Source organism: Haliotis rufescens, unplaced genomic scaffold, assembly GCF_023055435.1.
Source record: "Haliotis rufescens isolate VD_foot unplaced genomic scaffold, xgHalRufe1.0.p SCAF_58, whole genome shotgun sequence".
NCBI classification, from domain to species: domain Eukaryota; kingdom Metazoa; phylum Mollusca; class Gastropoda; order Lepetellida; family Haliotidae; genus Haliotis; species Haliotis rufescens.
The window spans coordinates 1,533,823-1,551,379 of record NW_025964312.1 but is presented as its reverse complement, the minus strand read 5'-3'; the positions used below and the strand labels follow the sequence as shown (position 1 = coordinate 1,551,379).

At 38.9% G+C, this 17,557-nt stretch overlaps 1 protein-coding gene across 6 annotated transcripts in view; it reads right to left on the bottom strand.

Moving 5' to 3' along the window:
- The window catches only part of LOC124112809 (high affinity cGMP-specific 3',5'-cyclic phosphodiesterase 9A-like), a 101,567-nt gene that overhangs the window by 33,397 nt on the left and 50,613 nt on the right, over positions 1 to 17,557 (bottom strand). For 4 of the 6 annotated variants that reach the window (XM_046472959.2, XM_046472955.2, XM_046472957.2 and 1 more), the window contains exon 2: positions 9,424 to 9,573. In XM_046472959.2, coding sequence (XP_046328915.1) covers positions 9,424 to 9,573 — 150 coding nt within the window. The remainder of the gene's footprint in view (positions 1 to 9,423; positions 9,574 to 17,557) is intronic. The other 2 variants (XM_046472956.2, XM_046472958.2) reach the window with 1 other exon arrangement.

The following is a 17,557-nucleotide window of genomic DNA, read 5'->3' as shown; positions in this document are numbered from 1 at the left end:
CGGAATACCCACTGGCAAGTCATATGAGAACAATACAAGCTGGGCTATGATAATCTAAAACCCATTCACCCTGAATCAGCAATACTCCCCGACTAACACAGAACATCAACACCACAAAGTGGGCAATTGTCACTGCAGCTAATTACTTCAATACCATGAAAACAACAAAGTCTACCCGATCGTGTGGCAAAATAACGTTTACCTGTCAACAAATCACCTGGAGCTGATGTTCACCGACCTGAAATAAGCGACTTCGAGGGCATATGCACCTGGACAACCACGCAATGTCAATGATAGCAGGAAAAGTGTTTTCAAATCCACACTTCCTCTTTCGCACACTGAAGCTTAATCATTTAAAGCAGGCTTTGATCGTTGGTTGGTTGGTTGGTTTGTTGTTTAACGCCGCACTCAGCAATATTCAAGCTATATGACAGTGGTCTGTAAATAATAAAGTCTGGACCAGACAATCCAGTGATTGACATCACTAGCATCGATCCACGCAATTGGGATCGATGACATGCATCAACCAAGTCAGCGAGCCTGACCACCCGATCTCATTAGTTGCCTTTTACGACAAGCATAGTCGCCTTTTACGGCAAGCATGGGTTGCTGAAGACCTATTCTACCCCGGATCTTCACAGGTCGGCTTTGATCGTTAACAAGTCATATCACAAAGATGTTTTTACATCTGTGCTATTTTCCACACACTGATCGTCTCCTTAATTCAACTCTGTTTGATGAAACAAGTTGAAAGGTTCCAGTGTTGCTAAAGAGAGCAAACGTTTTCTTTCAAAGAGAATCAGCGACGAGAAACGTTCTTTATTTACAATAATCGCTATTGATCCTTAACTTATTTGTTTTCCACTAGGCATTTTTGATATGTCTGGAAATGTTGTTTAGTTTGCAGGTTTGTTTCTTCGCTGATTAACGCCGCACTCAACAATATTCCAGCTATATGACGGCAGTCTGTAAGTAATAGTCTGGACCAGACAATCCAGTGATTGATATCATGAGTCAGTTTTATAGTGAGAGCCCATTGAGATACCATGCCGCAGTTTAACGTAAATACCCCGCTGAGACACAGTATGCTGACTTCCAGCTAACATTCCTTGTTTTAGCCCCTAAATGCCGAGCGCCAGGCAGGGTAACAACAAGTACCATCCTTTGACGTCTTGTGGTTTGACTCGGACAGGGATTGAACACTGACCTTCCACTCTCCTAGCTGACGTTCCATCCACCAAACCATGGATGTGGTCAGAAATTGCTACAAGGATTATCTGGAGATAACACATATTCAGTTCACTATCTGATCCCATTAGCAAATTATGAACAAAAATAGTGGTTAAAAATATATGCAAGATAAATATATAGGCAATCTTGCATGTCTTACTTACAAATTTGGTCTGATATTTGTAGACAATGTCAACAAAACTTGGCACAACCATATTTCACGCAGTGGGATGATGTTTACCAAACAACATATTTTATCTAGCCATTGTTATGTTGAGAGTACAATAGAAAGTTGGAATTTGTAAATCACTAGTACTTACTCATGATAAATATGTACCATAAAAAACTTACTCAAGGTATTTGCATTTTTTACAACCCTAACATGATTATTAATGATATTCCATGTTGGTAAAAAAACTCATCTGTCGAGACAGTGGTGATGAAATTAGTACCGCTGGTTTAACAGGGTCTTACCACATACATCCATCTTGGTCTACAGACCTGAGTCTGGCTTCAATAGCACGAATTGCTTATGGATTGTTCCTTGAAAGGTGGTGGAAGATTAATGGCTGCAGCCGGCAGCCTGCTCAGACAGGATTAACGGAGATATTTCCAAACTGTCAGGTTGTGTTTTTGCATCTAGGCACATCACGTCACTGGTGGGACACCTTCTCTAGGGGCTCATCAAAAGTAGACAGACCACTCACACTCGAAGTTTGTTGGACAGATCAAACTAGGATGGACACGTACTATATTAGGCCAGTCCTACTTGATGTATTTTTTACACAGTTTTTATACCATATACTACTCACTGTTTGGTAGGGCTACTGAACACTACATTTACTGTTCCTAGTTTAGGCAGGCCAGTTTTATTTTACGTTTTTCATAATATAATATCTATACACAAATTAGCCTCTTGAATTTAAAGGCTGTTCCATTAATCATAGAAGTCCATTGGCCCTTGTTAAAACACTGATATGTCACAAGTTGCAGATTCGGGGGATCCATAGACTAATATATACTACTCAAAAGAAGTTAAAGAATACCCAATGTTTTCATATGAGTGAGTGAATGAGTTGGGTTTAACACCGCTTTTAACAGTATTCCAGTTATATCGCAGTGTGTCAGCTTAATGTGGGCGGAAAGCCCGAGGTGATGCAGGTCTCAGGTGAAATCCACAAGCACGGGTATGGTGCTGACAAACCAAGAAACATAATCAGGGCGAACCAGGATTTGAACCCACAATCATAGGTTCCTGGCATGCCCAAGGGACACAACTCTGCACAGCAATTCGTGGCGCATGAGACAACTGGGCCACCTGTGCCCCCGTTTTCATATGATGGGCTAACGATGGTCCTATCAAGTGTTCTTGAACTTCTTTTGCGCTGTATACAATAGATGACCTTGCGGGCTCCACGGCCAAGTCAATACTATGTACTATTTTCCACACAACAAGTCACATTCATTTTCCACCTGAACACTGGACTGATTTGAGGTTAATTAAAATAGCAATTAAAAAGAGAAATGAATGTTGTGGGTTTTTTACCCAGGAAAAAAATATGATTATTGATTGGGCAATTGTAATATATTTTTCTATTTCTGCAAAGTTTTGGTAAAAGTAATTATATTGGTATAGCCTTACCATCAAATTTAAATATTTTGGTGCAATCGATAAATTGTAAAATGCCACATGTATTTTAACATATCTTGTTGTTTCAGATAATCTCACTCATCATAACCTTTCATGTCTGAACGGACCATCAGCGAAGAAGATGAGTCTGTATTATTCTATGCGCCCTCTGACCGAAAGCTTTCATTATTTTTTAAAAATACATATTTTGTATCTGTGATGGATGATGTAAATACGTTGATCAGCAGTCTTTTAAATGTCAGTGAAATGGAATACCTCTTTAAAATGTTTTATTCATTATGACGTCGACTTACAAAAATAACTGTCTATTATCTGGGTCACAATATGGTAGCCTTGATTTATTCCACTGCTCAGTATGGAAATTTTGGAATTTGAAATCCAGATCCCAATCCTGAATGAAAACATCTGAATGACGTTTTGTAAAAGCCAGAGAAACTAGTGAAAAATAAATGCAGATAAATGGCCCCATAATGCTTAGCTTCAGCCATCCCTCAACATCGCCTTGGCAGCTTGAAAGTGTGCAAAATGATAAAGCACACGATGGCTGATAAAAGCACTGTTTTTGTGTACATGTTTCTCATCATTCGACAAACTGTATTTTAACTTAGATCCCAAAAAATATTTTTTAAATTTCGAACTCAAAAGCACACTGACCTGGGAAAAATGCCAATTCAGAAGAAATACAAGCAACACCCTTTCCATATTTATAAGAAATCTCTGCCAAAAACAGAGTCGACTGTACGATTCCGACTATATCATGAGCATGTGTTTATGAATCACTATCAAATATTGATAACAGGTGTTAGCGAAAAGGTCAGCGTACCTGCCTAACCGGTGGCACCCATCACAAACACATGCAAAGGCAAATCAATTGTTCACCTGTAAAAACAAGGGAACATATGGCACAAGTCGGACATCATTTTTATCACTGATGGGCCAAATTTTGAAATGTCCTCCACATGTCTACCATAAAACCTTTCGACAGTTTTACTCAGAGGCCTTGAATGTTGTAACCTTGATCCAACAAGTCGTATGACGCTTTGAAATCTTGGTAGAAAGAGCATGCTCGATGGCACCTCAAAAGTTGTGAAATGTGGACACCAGGGGCTGGTGAACTTTGGAGGTGAGGTGAGGTGAGGTGAGGTGAGGTGAGGTGAGGTGAGGTGAAATTGGGTTTAACGTCGCGTCCAAGATCATTGCACTTATATAGCGACGTTCATGCACGTGCGTGTGTGGCTGCTTGTACTAGTCCGGACTGATGCCCATTTATAGTGCTAGCACACTGAGATACCATGCCGCAGTTTAACATGAATACCCCACTCAGACACAGTATATTGACTCCGAGCCGACCAGTCCTTGTTTTAGCCCTTTAATGCCGAACACCAGACAGGGTAACAACAAGTACCATCTTTTAACGTCTTTTGGTATGACGTGGCCGGGAATCGAACACCGGACCTTCCGCTCTACGGGTGGACGCTCTACCACTAGACCACGGAGGCGGTCCAGTGAACTTTGGAATATTAAAGGGACATGTTCCCTCTTTCAATACGGTCACCATGACAAGCAATATTGTATGTGTAGCTGTAATATTAGAGTAAGTGAGTGAGTGAGTGAGTGAGTGAGTGAGTGAGTGAGTGAGTGAGTGAGTAGGTTTTACGCCGATTTTAGCAACATTCCAGCAATAGCTATATGTGTAGCTGTAATATTACACCAGTGTTAAAATTGTTCCCAAAGACATTTCAAGATGGCTGTGTTGGTTGCCATATTGAAAGTCAGATTCGACTACTGACACCACTTGGACAATCAACATGATCAAGCAAGGTTTCACGCCAACAGTTCACAGCTGGTTGTAGATGAGTGAATGGTTTTACACTACTTGAAGATAAGTTGCAGAATATCATTACAGTGGGCACCAATATGGGGCTCAATTACTGTGTCCATCGCCTTATTCAAACACAAGTATTCAGTGTGACTATTGCTGCTTAAGGCAACATTTTTTATATTTTCGTCAATAGATTCAACCGACTGGAGCGAAAAGCAACAATCATAACCTAAAAGATAACAGTGTAACAAAAAATTCTTAAACGATGAAAAAAGAGAGATACAATTTTTAAAATCATATAACATTTAAGGGACATTTAATTCAACTTTTCAAACAAAAAATATTCAAATGCGTATCTCGTAGATTCTGGCCAATGCATGCCTCTCATCCAGAGCAATATGTAGCTATATGACAGTGGCCTGTAAATGATCAACCCTGGACCAGATAACCCAGTGATCGATATTGTGAGCAACAATGATCCATGCTGTTGGGGTACAACTTCAAGACACAGAGTCAACCAAGTCACCAAACCTGACCACCCAATCCATTACATTGCTTCTTTTGTTAATGAGGAGCATTTCTAACCCAGAATCACCACACGGCAGAGTACAAAGCATGTCATTCTAACCCAGAATCCCCACACGGCTAAAAACAAAGCATGTCATTCTAACCCAGAATCGCCACACAGCAGAATACAAAGCATGTCATTCTAACCCAGAATCCCCACATGGCAGAATACAAAGCATGTCATTATAAACCAGAATCCCCACACGGCAGAATACAAAGCATGTCATTCTAACCCAGAATCCCCACACCGCTGAATACAAAGCATGTCATTCTAACCCAGGATCCCCACACGGCAGAATACAAAGCATGTCATTCTAACCCAGAATCCCCACATGGCAGAGTACAAAGCATGTCATTCTAACCCCGAATCCCCACACGGCAGAATACAAAGCATGTCATTCTAACCAAGAATCCCCACACGGCAGAGTACAAAGCATGTCATTCTAACCCAGGATCCCCACATGGCAGAATACAAAGCATGTCATTCTAACCCAGAATCCCCACACCGCTGAATACAAAGCATGTCATTCTAACCCAGAATCCCCACATGGCAGAGTACAAAGCATGTCATTCTAACCCAGAATCCCCACATGGCAGAATACAAAGCATGTCATTCTAACCCCGAATCCCCACACGGCAGAATACAAAGCATGTCATTCTAACCCAGAATCCCCACATGGCAGAATACAAAGCATGTCATTCTAACCCAGAATCCCCACACGGCAGAGTACAAAGCATGTCATTCTAACCCAGAATCCCCACACGGCAGAGTACAAAGCATGTCATTCTAACCCAGAATCCCCACACCGCTGAATACAAAGCATGTCATTCTAACCCAGAATCCCCACACCGCTGAATACAAAGCATGTTATTCTAACCCAGGATCCCCACAAGGCAGAATACAAAGCATGTCATTCTAACCCAGAATCCCCACATGGCAGAATACAAAGCATGTCATTCTAACCCAGGATCCCCACATAGCAGAATACAAAGCATGTCATTCTAACCAAGAATCCCCACATGGCAGAATACAAAGCATGTCATTCTAACCCAGAATCCCCACACGGCAGAGTACAAAGCATGTCATTCTAACCAAGAATCCCCACATGGCAGAATACAAAGCATGTCATTCTAACCCCGAATCCCCACATGGCAGAGTACAAAGCATGTCATTCTAACCCAGAATTGCCACACGGCAGAGTACAAAGCATGTCATTCTAACCCAGAATCCCAACACGGCTAAAAACAAAGCATGCCATTCTAACCCAGAATCCCCACATGGCAGTGTACAAAGCATGTCATTCTAACCCAGAATCCCCACACGGCTAAAAACAAAGCATGCCATTCTAACCCAGAATCGCCACACGGCAGACTACAAAGCATGTCATTCTAACCCAGGATCCCCACACGGCAGAATACAAAGCATGTCATTCTAACCCAGAATCCCCACACGGCTAAAAACAAAGCATGCCATTCTAACCCAGAATCGCCACACGGCAGAATACAAAGCATGTCATTCTAACCAAGAATCCCCACATGGCAGAATACAAAGCATGTCATTCTAACCCAGAATCCCCACACGGCAGAATACAAAGCATGTCATTCTAACCCAGAATCGCCACACGGCAGAATACAAAGCATGTTATTCTAACTCAGAATCCCCACATGGCAGAATACAAAGCATGTCATTCTAACCCCGAATCCCCACATGGCGGAAAACAAAGCATGTCATTCTAACCCAGAATCCCCACATGGCAGAATACAAAGCATGTCATTCTAACCCCGAATCCCCACATGGCAGAAAACAAAGCATGTCATTCTAACCCAGAATCCCCACATGGCAGAATACAAAGCATGTCATTCTAACCCCGAATCCCCACATGGCAGAATACAAAGCATGTCATTCTAACTCAGAATCCCCACACGGCAGAATACAAAGCATGTCAGAAGTAAACATATACACAGGAAATAAATGCATACTTGACATCCTGTACTTCAAGTTCTCTATTTTACATTTGGTATTTTCGTGAGCATGGTGAGGTGAGATAGAATTGGGTTAAGTTCCAGATAATTTCACCCATATAGCAACATGCATGCATGTCTGTTTGTGGCTGCTTGTGCTAGTCCAGACTTATAGTGCAAGCCGACTGAGATACCACTGCAGTTTACCATGGCTACCCTATTCCGACATAGCATACTGACTCTGAGGCGACCAGTCATTCTCAACAGATACCTTCTTGTAACATCATCTTGGTATGACGCGACCAGCCCAGGATCAAACCACCACCTTCCATTCTCCAGTCAGAGTGAGTGAGTGAGGATTGTTTTACGCCGCTTTTAGCAATATTCCAGCAATATCATGATGGAGGACACCAGAAATGGGCTTCACACATTGTACCCATGTGGGGAATCAAACCTGAGTCTTTGGCATAACGAGTGAACGCTTTAACCACTAGGCTACCCAACCGCCCCTCTCCAGTCAGAATGCCCTATCAATAACACCACGGAGGCGGTCGGCATTGTTGTGAAATGTGTCAGGAATGTTGTGAATCTTAATGGCATTTACAATGAAATAGCAACACTGCTTGAAGTTCAGGGGAAGCTATGAAGAGCATAGTGCACAGAGCATGAGTGACGATGTACTCATCATTAAGTATACATCTCACGCCTTGAGTGACGATGTACTCATCATTAAGTATACATCTCAAGCCTTGAGTGACGATGTACTCATCAATAAGTATACATCTCATGCCTTGAGTGACGATGTACTCATCATCAAGTATACATCTCATCCCCTGAGTGACGATGTACTCATCATCAAGCATACATCTAATGCCCTGAGTGGCGATGTACTCATCATTAAGTATACATCTCATGCCTTGAGTGACGATGTACTCATCATCAAGTATACATCTTACGCCTTGAGTGACGATGTACTCATCATTAAGTATACATCTCATGCCTTGAGTGACGATGTACTCATCATCAAGTATATTTCTCACGCCTTGAGTGACGATGTACTCATCATTAAGTATACATCTCACACCTTGAGTGACGATGTACTCATCATTAAGTATACATCTTACGCCTTGAGAGACGATGTACTCATCATTAAGTATACATCTCATGCCTTGAGTGATGATGTACTCATCATTAAGTTTACATGTCATGGCCTGAGTGACTATGTACCCTTCATCAAGTATACATCTCACGCCTTGAGTGACGATGTACTCATCATTAAGTATACATCTCATCCCCTAGTGACGATGTACTCATCATTAAGTATACATCTCACGCCTTGAGTGACGATGTACTCATCATTAAGTATACATCTCAAGCCTTGAGTGACGATGTACTCATCATCAAGTATACATCTCATCCCCTAGTGACGATGTACTCATCATCAAGTGTACATCTCATGCCTTGAGTGACGATGTACTCATCATTAAGTATACATCTCACGCCCTGAGTGACGATGTACTCATCATCAAGTATACATCTCATCCCCTGAGTGACGATGTACTCATCATTAAGTATACATCTCATGCCCTCAGTGACGATGTACTCATCATTAAGTATACATGTCATGCCTTGAGTGACGATGTACTCATCATCAAGTATACATCTCATCCCCTGAGTGACGATGTACTCATCATCAAGTATACATCTCACGGTTTCAGTGACGATGTACTCATCTTTAAGTATACATCACTAACTTGAGTGACGATGTACTCATCATTAAGTATACATCTCATGCCTTGAGTGACGATGTACTCATCATTAAGTATACATCACTAACTTGGGTAAAGCAGGGTAACAATTTGTGAGGTTTTAATAACAGCAGGATTATCCCACTCACAGTTATAAAAACAATTTAACTTGTAACCTATTCTTTCCAGATCCCTGACTTAAAGGGCAGGAAGATCCTTAAACCGATTAACAAAAAATACAACAGCAAATACTTCAGCATCAATAAACTTGAGCCACCTCCAAACACCCAACACCTAATTAAATATCTCACAATGCATCCTCAGTAACAGAGACCATCTAAATGAGGAAATTAAAAGTTTTTTCAAAATGTTCAAGATGCACGAGATGAATCGGATGCTGTGGTACAGGAAGAACGGAGTGTAACAAGGAGAAGTCCATTTACCCGTACAATGAGCTGCAACGACTTCCAGCTTGTATCGCGTGTCCGACGTATTTTCAGCCAGCCCTGGTGAAATGTTGATAAGGTTTCCACGTGTGTTATATAACTTCAGGATGTCGTTAGGCCCTGCTTCTGCTGCTGCTCGGAAGGTTTCTGTAACAGATAGATAGAAATTAGATAGTACTGGGACTTTGGTCAAGAAAATTGGACAAGAATCTCTTGAAGAAAATTTGGGATCAACCTTACTGGTAACGATCATGTTAATTTCCCCTATTCCTTGTTTCTGCTTTTGCTGCGATTTTTACTGCATCAAAACTAACAACAATAAACCTTCACTCAGCAATATTCCAGCCATGTGACAGTGGTGATCAGACAACAAGAACATAGGACAGAGAACAAGAACAGAGAACAAAGACAGGTGGACCAGGAGGCCATGGCAGAAGCTTACTTGACTATCAGTCAGGTGAGCTAAAAAAACCACTTCTACCGGAAATAGCACCATGGCACTGTAGCTCACCAGGTACATGAATGTCAGAGAGAGGAATAGGAACAACTCCCACGACATGAGTGAGTGAGTGAGTGAGTATGGTTTTACGCCGCCACAAGAAAAAATACCCATATATACAAAATATACAATTTTGTATATTTGATATTTCCAAAATATACAATTTTGTATAGTTGGTATTTCCAAAATATACAATTTTGTATATATGGTTAGATTTTACCACTGCTTCATTCAATTTCCTCACCTCTTATAGAATGTTTCACATAATATGTGGTTGCAAAGTTTACTAATGATACCGAACAGTATAATTATTGCATGTGACAATAATGCTTTAATACTATTTTCATTATGACAACTATATGATGTTATGAAATAATTTGTATTTCGTTATGTTTTACAGATCTTAATAACAGTTTGATCAATATAAAATGCGTACGCCAGCAACAAGTAGTTGAAAGTAGTTTTAAACATTGAAGTTTATCGTTCCAAAGCTCTGTTCTCCAGCTCAGTTCGTCTTTGTTTACGAGAACGTTTTTAATATGGGCAATTTTCTTCTGTCGGGACATTGGAGCAGTCATAATATTCATAACATCATAAATATTAAGATTACAGGCAATTTTAACAACTTTAGTACTCCATGAAATTTTACATAGTAACCATTTTCTTCATCAAAGCGTTACAAGTACTGTTATTAAATCTTGGGGTAGTCTAAAAACATAAGCATGTAATGTAACAAACGGGGAGGAGAGACCCATGTCTCCATTAGTGGCTATACATGGAGGTACCGTTACTAACACCAAGAAATAATTTACCGGCTCTATTTTGGATTAGATTAACGTTTTATCCTCATATACCAGAGCCATAGAACATTACCGGCTCAACAAGACTTTCATACAGTTTCATAAAAAACATCATAAGACATACACCCAACAGAATAAGACAAAGCATGGCTGGCAGAATTGTACAACTCTTTCACAGTTTCACATATCTAGATGCTCGTCAACCCGTAGTCCCAGATAACGATATGATTCTACATAGACCAGTGTTTGCCCAGCGTAGAGGAATCTGGTTAATCTGTATCACTTAACGAGTGGTGAATAGCTTACTCTGCCCACAGTCGAGAGCAGCACAGTAATTAGTAGTTTAGACCAGGCGAATACACTGGTCACACTTGACTGGTCTGTCTGATGATTCGGTCACCTGCCAAATGGGATGTCTGACAATTGGGTGTGAACCTTACAGAGGAAGTTATTTTATGAATGCGTCACGTGTTTCAAAAGAGATGACCATTATCTAAGTAAAATACTTCTAAGATCATAAAGGACATAACATTTAATAAAGTGAAATTCATTTTCGACAAACTTTTATGAACAATTTTAAAACAGTGCGGGCAAATTCTATTTTCTAAAAGGTTTGGGGGGTTGTAAATCGTCCTGTTTCGATCCAGATCTAAAACTAGCTAAAATGCGACGGTGGTCCCTGTATTTAAAACATAAGGAGCAACAACGTTACGATCATGAAAGTTCTTAATGTATTGCCCTTAACGTTATGTTTATCGTTCCAAAGCTCTGTTCTCCAGCTCAGTTCATCTTTGTTTACGAGAACGTTTTTAATATGGGCAATTTTCTTCTTTCGGGTCATTGGAGCAGTCATAATATTCATAACATCATAAATATTAAGATTACAGGCAACTTTAACAACTTTAGTACTCCATGAACTTTTACATAGTAACCATTTTCTTCATCAAAGCGTTACAAGTACTGTTATTAAATCTTGGGGTAGTCTAAAAACATTAGCATGTAATGTAACAAACGGGGAGGAGAGACCCATGTCTCCATTAGTGGCTATACATGGAGGTACCGTTACTAACACCAAGAAATAATTTACCGGCTCTATTGTGGATTAGATTAACGTTTTATCATCATATACCAGAGCCATAGATCGTTACCGGCTCAACAAGACTTTCATACAGTTTCATAAAAAACATCATAAGACATACACCCAACAGAATAAGACAAAGCATGGCTGGCAGAATTGTACAACTCTTTCACAGTTTCACATATCTAGATGCTCGTCAACCCGTAGTCCCAGATAACGATATGATTCTACATAGACCAGTGTTTGCCCAGCGAAGAGGAATCTGGTTAATCTGTATCACTTAACGAGTGGTGAATAGCTTACTCTGCCCATCAGTCGAGAGCAGCACAGTAATTAGTAGTTTAGACCAGGCGAATACACTGGTCACACTTGACAGCTCTGTCTGATGATTCGGTCACCTGCCAAATGGGATGTCTGACAATTGGGTGTGAACCCTACAGAGGAAGTTATTTTATGAATGCGTCACGTGTTTCAAAAGAGATGACCATTATCTAAGTAAAATACTTCTAAGATCATAAAGGACATAACATTTAATAAAGTGAAATTCATTTTCGACAAACTTTAATGAACAATTTTAAAACAGTGCGGGCAAATTCTATTTTCTAAAAGGTTTGGGGGGTTGTAAATCGTCCTGTTTCGATCCAGATCTAAAACTAGCTAAAATGCGACGGTGGTCCCTGTATTTAAAACATAAGGAGCAACAACGTTACGATCATGAAAGTTCTTAATGTATTGCCCTTAACGTTATGTTTATCGTTCCAAAGCTCTGTTCTCCAGCTCAGTTCATCTTTGTTTACGAGAACGTTTTTAATATGGGCAATTTTCTTCTTTCGGGACATTGGAGCAGTCATAATATTCATAACATCATAAATATTAAGATTACAGGCAATTTTAACAACTCCATGAACTTTTACATAGTAACCATTTTCTTCATCAAAGCGTTACAAGTACTGTTATTAAATCTTGGGGTAGTCTAAAAACATTAGCATGTAATGTAACAAACGGGGAGGAGAGACCCATGTCTCCATTAGTGGCTATACATGGAGGTACCGTTACTAACACCAAGAAATAATTACGGGCTCTATTGTGGATTAGATTAATGTTTTATCCTCATATACCAGAGCCATAGAACATTACCGGCTCAACAAGACTTTCATACAGTTTCATAAAAAACATCATAAGACATACACCCAACAGAATAAGACAAGGCATGGCTGGCAGAATTGTACAACTCTTTCACAGTTTCACATATCTAGATGCTCGTCAGCCCGTAGTCCCAGATAACGATATGATTCTACATAGACCAGTGTTTGCCCAGCGTAGAGGAATCTGTTTAATCTGGTTAATCTGACTGTTGGAATATTATCTATGCATTATCCTGTCTAAAAATCTAGATATATTTACAATATCATGTATGCATTTTTGAATCATTGTATTCCGGAGTGGTCTTCATATAAACTTCTTGACCAATCCGCTTCATGTACATTTTCAGAAAAACATAACATAACATGGGATCACCGTTCGAATTGAGCCTCGCTCAATTTCCCTGTGCGCTGTGATTTTTTATTTATTTTTTTTAAATGAAAATTTTACAGGGACTAGCTGTGCTACCACACATGTTAAACCATTTTTACAGTTTTGTCTAATTTTAGCGATAATGAAAACTGAGTAGAGATAAGATATATTGATGAACAACGTCTTTATTACAGTTAGGAGCGACGCTTAGGTGTATGTTGTAACACCATTATCAAGCAAGTGATGTTGTTCATCCACAGATCTTATCCTCTCTCAATACTCCAACTTCTAAATTCCTCGCAAAGAAGATAATGATACTTGTTTTGAATCTTGCCATCGTACAAAATATTCTTCGCACAGTATTCAAGAAACAATGTAATATTAATATCATACTACGCCATCAATATATGTTGTGCAATATTTGAGAGGTTGGCGCCTGTCGGGACGGTGTGAGATGCTAAAAATGTTCTTGAATAGTCTAGTATCCTTTGGCTAGTGACAGCTACCACTGTTTATTCCCATTCAAGTTGCTAACGGTGTTTCATCTAAACAGTATTATGGGAACGGAAATTAAAACATTACTTCATTCGTTATGCTACCATTTTTGAATATATGTCCATGAGATTAATCTGTTCATTTTTCCGTATTTTTATTACGGAACTTATAGCTTTGTGTGGCACAAACGATCAAATAGTAAGATGACTACAATTAAAGGGCATTAATAACGAGAGGCTGTTCACATATATGTACATCATATATGTATCACGCGAATCATTTCTGATTTTACTCGACGTAAGAGCTAGAAACGTTACCTACTTCCGGCGCAGCGGTTCTAGATGTTGGCGCTATCTAGATTGGGTCCCTGACACATGCAGCTCTATTTGATGGGGGTATTGTACTTAATAAGCTGAACTTTTATAAATCTATTTTTTGCAAATATATACTGGTCACTCCAACTAATCATTGTTACTAAAATATATAGGATTGTTGTCTATAACGTGTCCATTCGTATGTCTGTTTTACGTCTGTTCTACTAATTATTGACACTAAGAAACTCGTACAATTTTTTAAATCATTACTAAACGTGTTGTACTTGTCTACATCTGAATCGAAAAGTGGGAGAAAAGTTGCTTACTGTATTTTGCCGCCTTTGATGGTTCTGATGATCAAGATGACAACGTCAAAATCTAAGTGTTCAGGAGTCGATGAGGATTCAGGAGTTTTTGAATTGATGCAGAATCAAGGTTGGGGGTTATTATAGGCCTAATAGTGCACCACGTGATTTATGTCCAGGCCCCCGTGACATGCAGTTGTCATGTGACATGTAATTAACTAATTGAATTGCAAAAACAATTCCGACAGCAAATAACCGCATCCACAACAACAATGCGTGGATGCAAAGAAAGAAACCATTTTAAACCCCTTTCTGTATATTTGTATTTGTATTCCTTTCTGAAACTATCATTCTACAAACAGTTGTGTTCACCGCCCATTGTGATACTTCTACTTAAGAAAATAAAAAAGGATGTTTATTTAGTCATTTGACATGCGTTCATTGTAAACAAGGATTAGTGTGAAAGGATTACTAAGTTTGTCATCCAGTATAATGCACTTCCTCGATTAGCATAATTAGAACAGAGTTTGTAATTAGTTATATCCTGACTCAAGTTAACCAAGGCAGCTACATCAGTTGTGATTTATGAATTTGTGGAATCTTAATGAAAATAACGACCGCCTGTCACAAAAATGCAAACGAACATTGAACACGCACAGTTGCAGATTTTCCTTTCGTACATTTGAGGGTGAACGTGAACGAAGCCGTGCAAGATGCTTTACAGCGATTTGTCTTCAGAACACATATTGAGCTCAGGTAAGTTTATTAATGATGATATTTTCATCCATTCATAGATATGGCGATCATGAGCGCTGACACTATATGTATTCGCAATAGAACATTTGGAAGACTAGACACAAATTGAGTCACAATATGACAACATCAAATCAAAGAATTTGATTAATGCAACAGATTTAAGGCATTGAAATTGTACATTATTATAAAATACATGAGTGTCGCTACGTCTCATGTCAAATACATCAATGAATTCTTTATTAAAAAAATTAATTTAATATTACTATGAATTTATAGCTAAAATTATGGAGTCTTGCATGTCGAGCCAACAAACTATAGTACATATTATTCACCTTGGAATTTCAGTTTACTGTGCTTGCGGTGGGGTCAACCCTATTCCCAAAATGGACAGTTCCAAATACTACTGCATAAAATATTAATGCCAATTTGGAGAAAATTACCAAATGAATGAATGCAAGTAAAACTTAATCCAGGGAAAAAGGAAGCTGTTCAATATCACGTCAAAGTGTGCCCAAGTGCAAAACCTAATCTTAAAATGAAAGGACTTTGGTATTAATATTTTAGTCAGATTATGATATTGGCGAGTTAACGAGGTAAGCCCTATGATTAATTGTCTTAAATACCTTTCTGGTGTCCACCGCCGTGAACCATACTCAATCACTCAGATAAATAACCCCTTTTACATAAGTCATGAACAAGCATATATATATTGCCAATATTTTGCTCCCATGTTTTGGATAATTGTACCAAAGAAAAAGAATTAATCCTAGAATGTCTACACATTAATTCATTACGGACGCTGAAATAATGCCGATGAGACGTTAATTTTTACCTCGCCCACTCACTGATTACGGACTATTTGTGGGCCAATAAGAGGTACAAGCCACGTGAAAATGTAGAGTGAGACCAACGTAGCCATTACACCTTTTTACAAGATGGAAAACATCTTTGCTGTTAGTGATTACATATAAAGAAATCTAACCAATTCACAGGCTATACGTTGTAGAACTGAATGCAAGTCATTCCTACCTGATACCATAAATAATTGGAATAGTCACCGGAAAAAGAGGATTATTAAACTTAGACAATGTTATATTCAGTTAAGCCATGATACCAGATTTTGTCACTTTTAACTTCCATCGGCTTAAAAAACACATCTCAGATAACACATCATGCATGCTCTTGTGGCTGTCACAATGGTACACTGCATTAATTTTTACACATGCCCCAACTACAATATATTTAGAAACGATTCTATTCTAAAGGTTAAGTGAGTTTCTAATCAGTGGTTTATTGGAAACAATTTGAACAGTGCCTAATTTAGCTATTTTGAAATCGGCCATGTACATCCGACGTTCGGGTGGATTTGCACATATATAATAACTAGTAGTAAGACTTAATACATACTTTGAGACACGTATTAAGTATTAAAGAGTTAAATAACTTTTCTTAGGAAACCCCTTTCCATCAACCGCACTGTTGACCTATCTTTTTTGTTCTGTTTTGATGTATTGATGTATTATTTAATACAATATGTATATCTCCCCTCATCCCAATGTTAATAAAAGGAAGCTTGGTGGGGACTTTTGGGATATAAGAAATGAATACAGACTGCCATATTGTCTGAATGTCTTAACAATCACCGGGTGTGACCACGTAGACAGGATATCATTCGGGTTTCTCATAATTACTCCATGAGCATGCTTGGTATTGTAGCTTGGGGATATTAAATGTAAGTTTGTTATCAGAGGAGATTGATAGTGAACTTTTAGTACCAGTTAGATATGATATCTATATGACTTCTTTCTGTTTGACAAAGGATTAAGGGTATATGTGTGGGTAATCCTTCCACGCTGATGAAAGAAAGTCACTCTACTAGTTCATGTAATCTACGTCAAATAAGATCAGAACACATGCATTATTACAACATACTCAGGATACCAATAACAACGAAATGTACAAATTAACAAACATGATCAATATTATTATTACATGTTAATGCCATGCATGTAAATGTAGCTATATAATCATATGTTTAATTTTTCAGCTTGTGTGAAGTCGTCCATAAATACAAGAAAACGTATATTTTCCCAAAATTATATTACCCTCAAAAGGGCAATTATATTCATGTTACATTTTTTCAGTCTCTTTTTTAATTCGAATGACGTAACATTTATGTTACTTTGATTTTATTAGACCCATGTTGTTGTTACAGACCCAGGGGTTGACTAGGTTCATTACATGTCATAAAAGTGCCGGGACATAATATGGTGGCAATACATTCTCTAATTAACACCTGTCACAAAGGGACGGGCAATTTGGGTTTGTCCTCAGGGAATGTGTTATGCAATTTGTGTATTCACGAAATA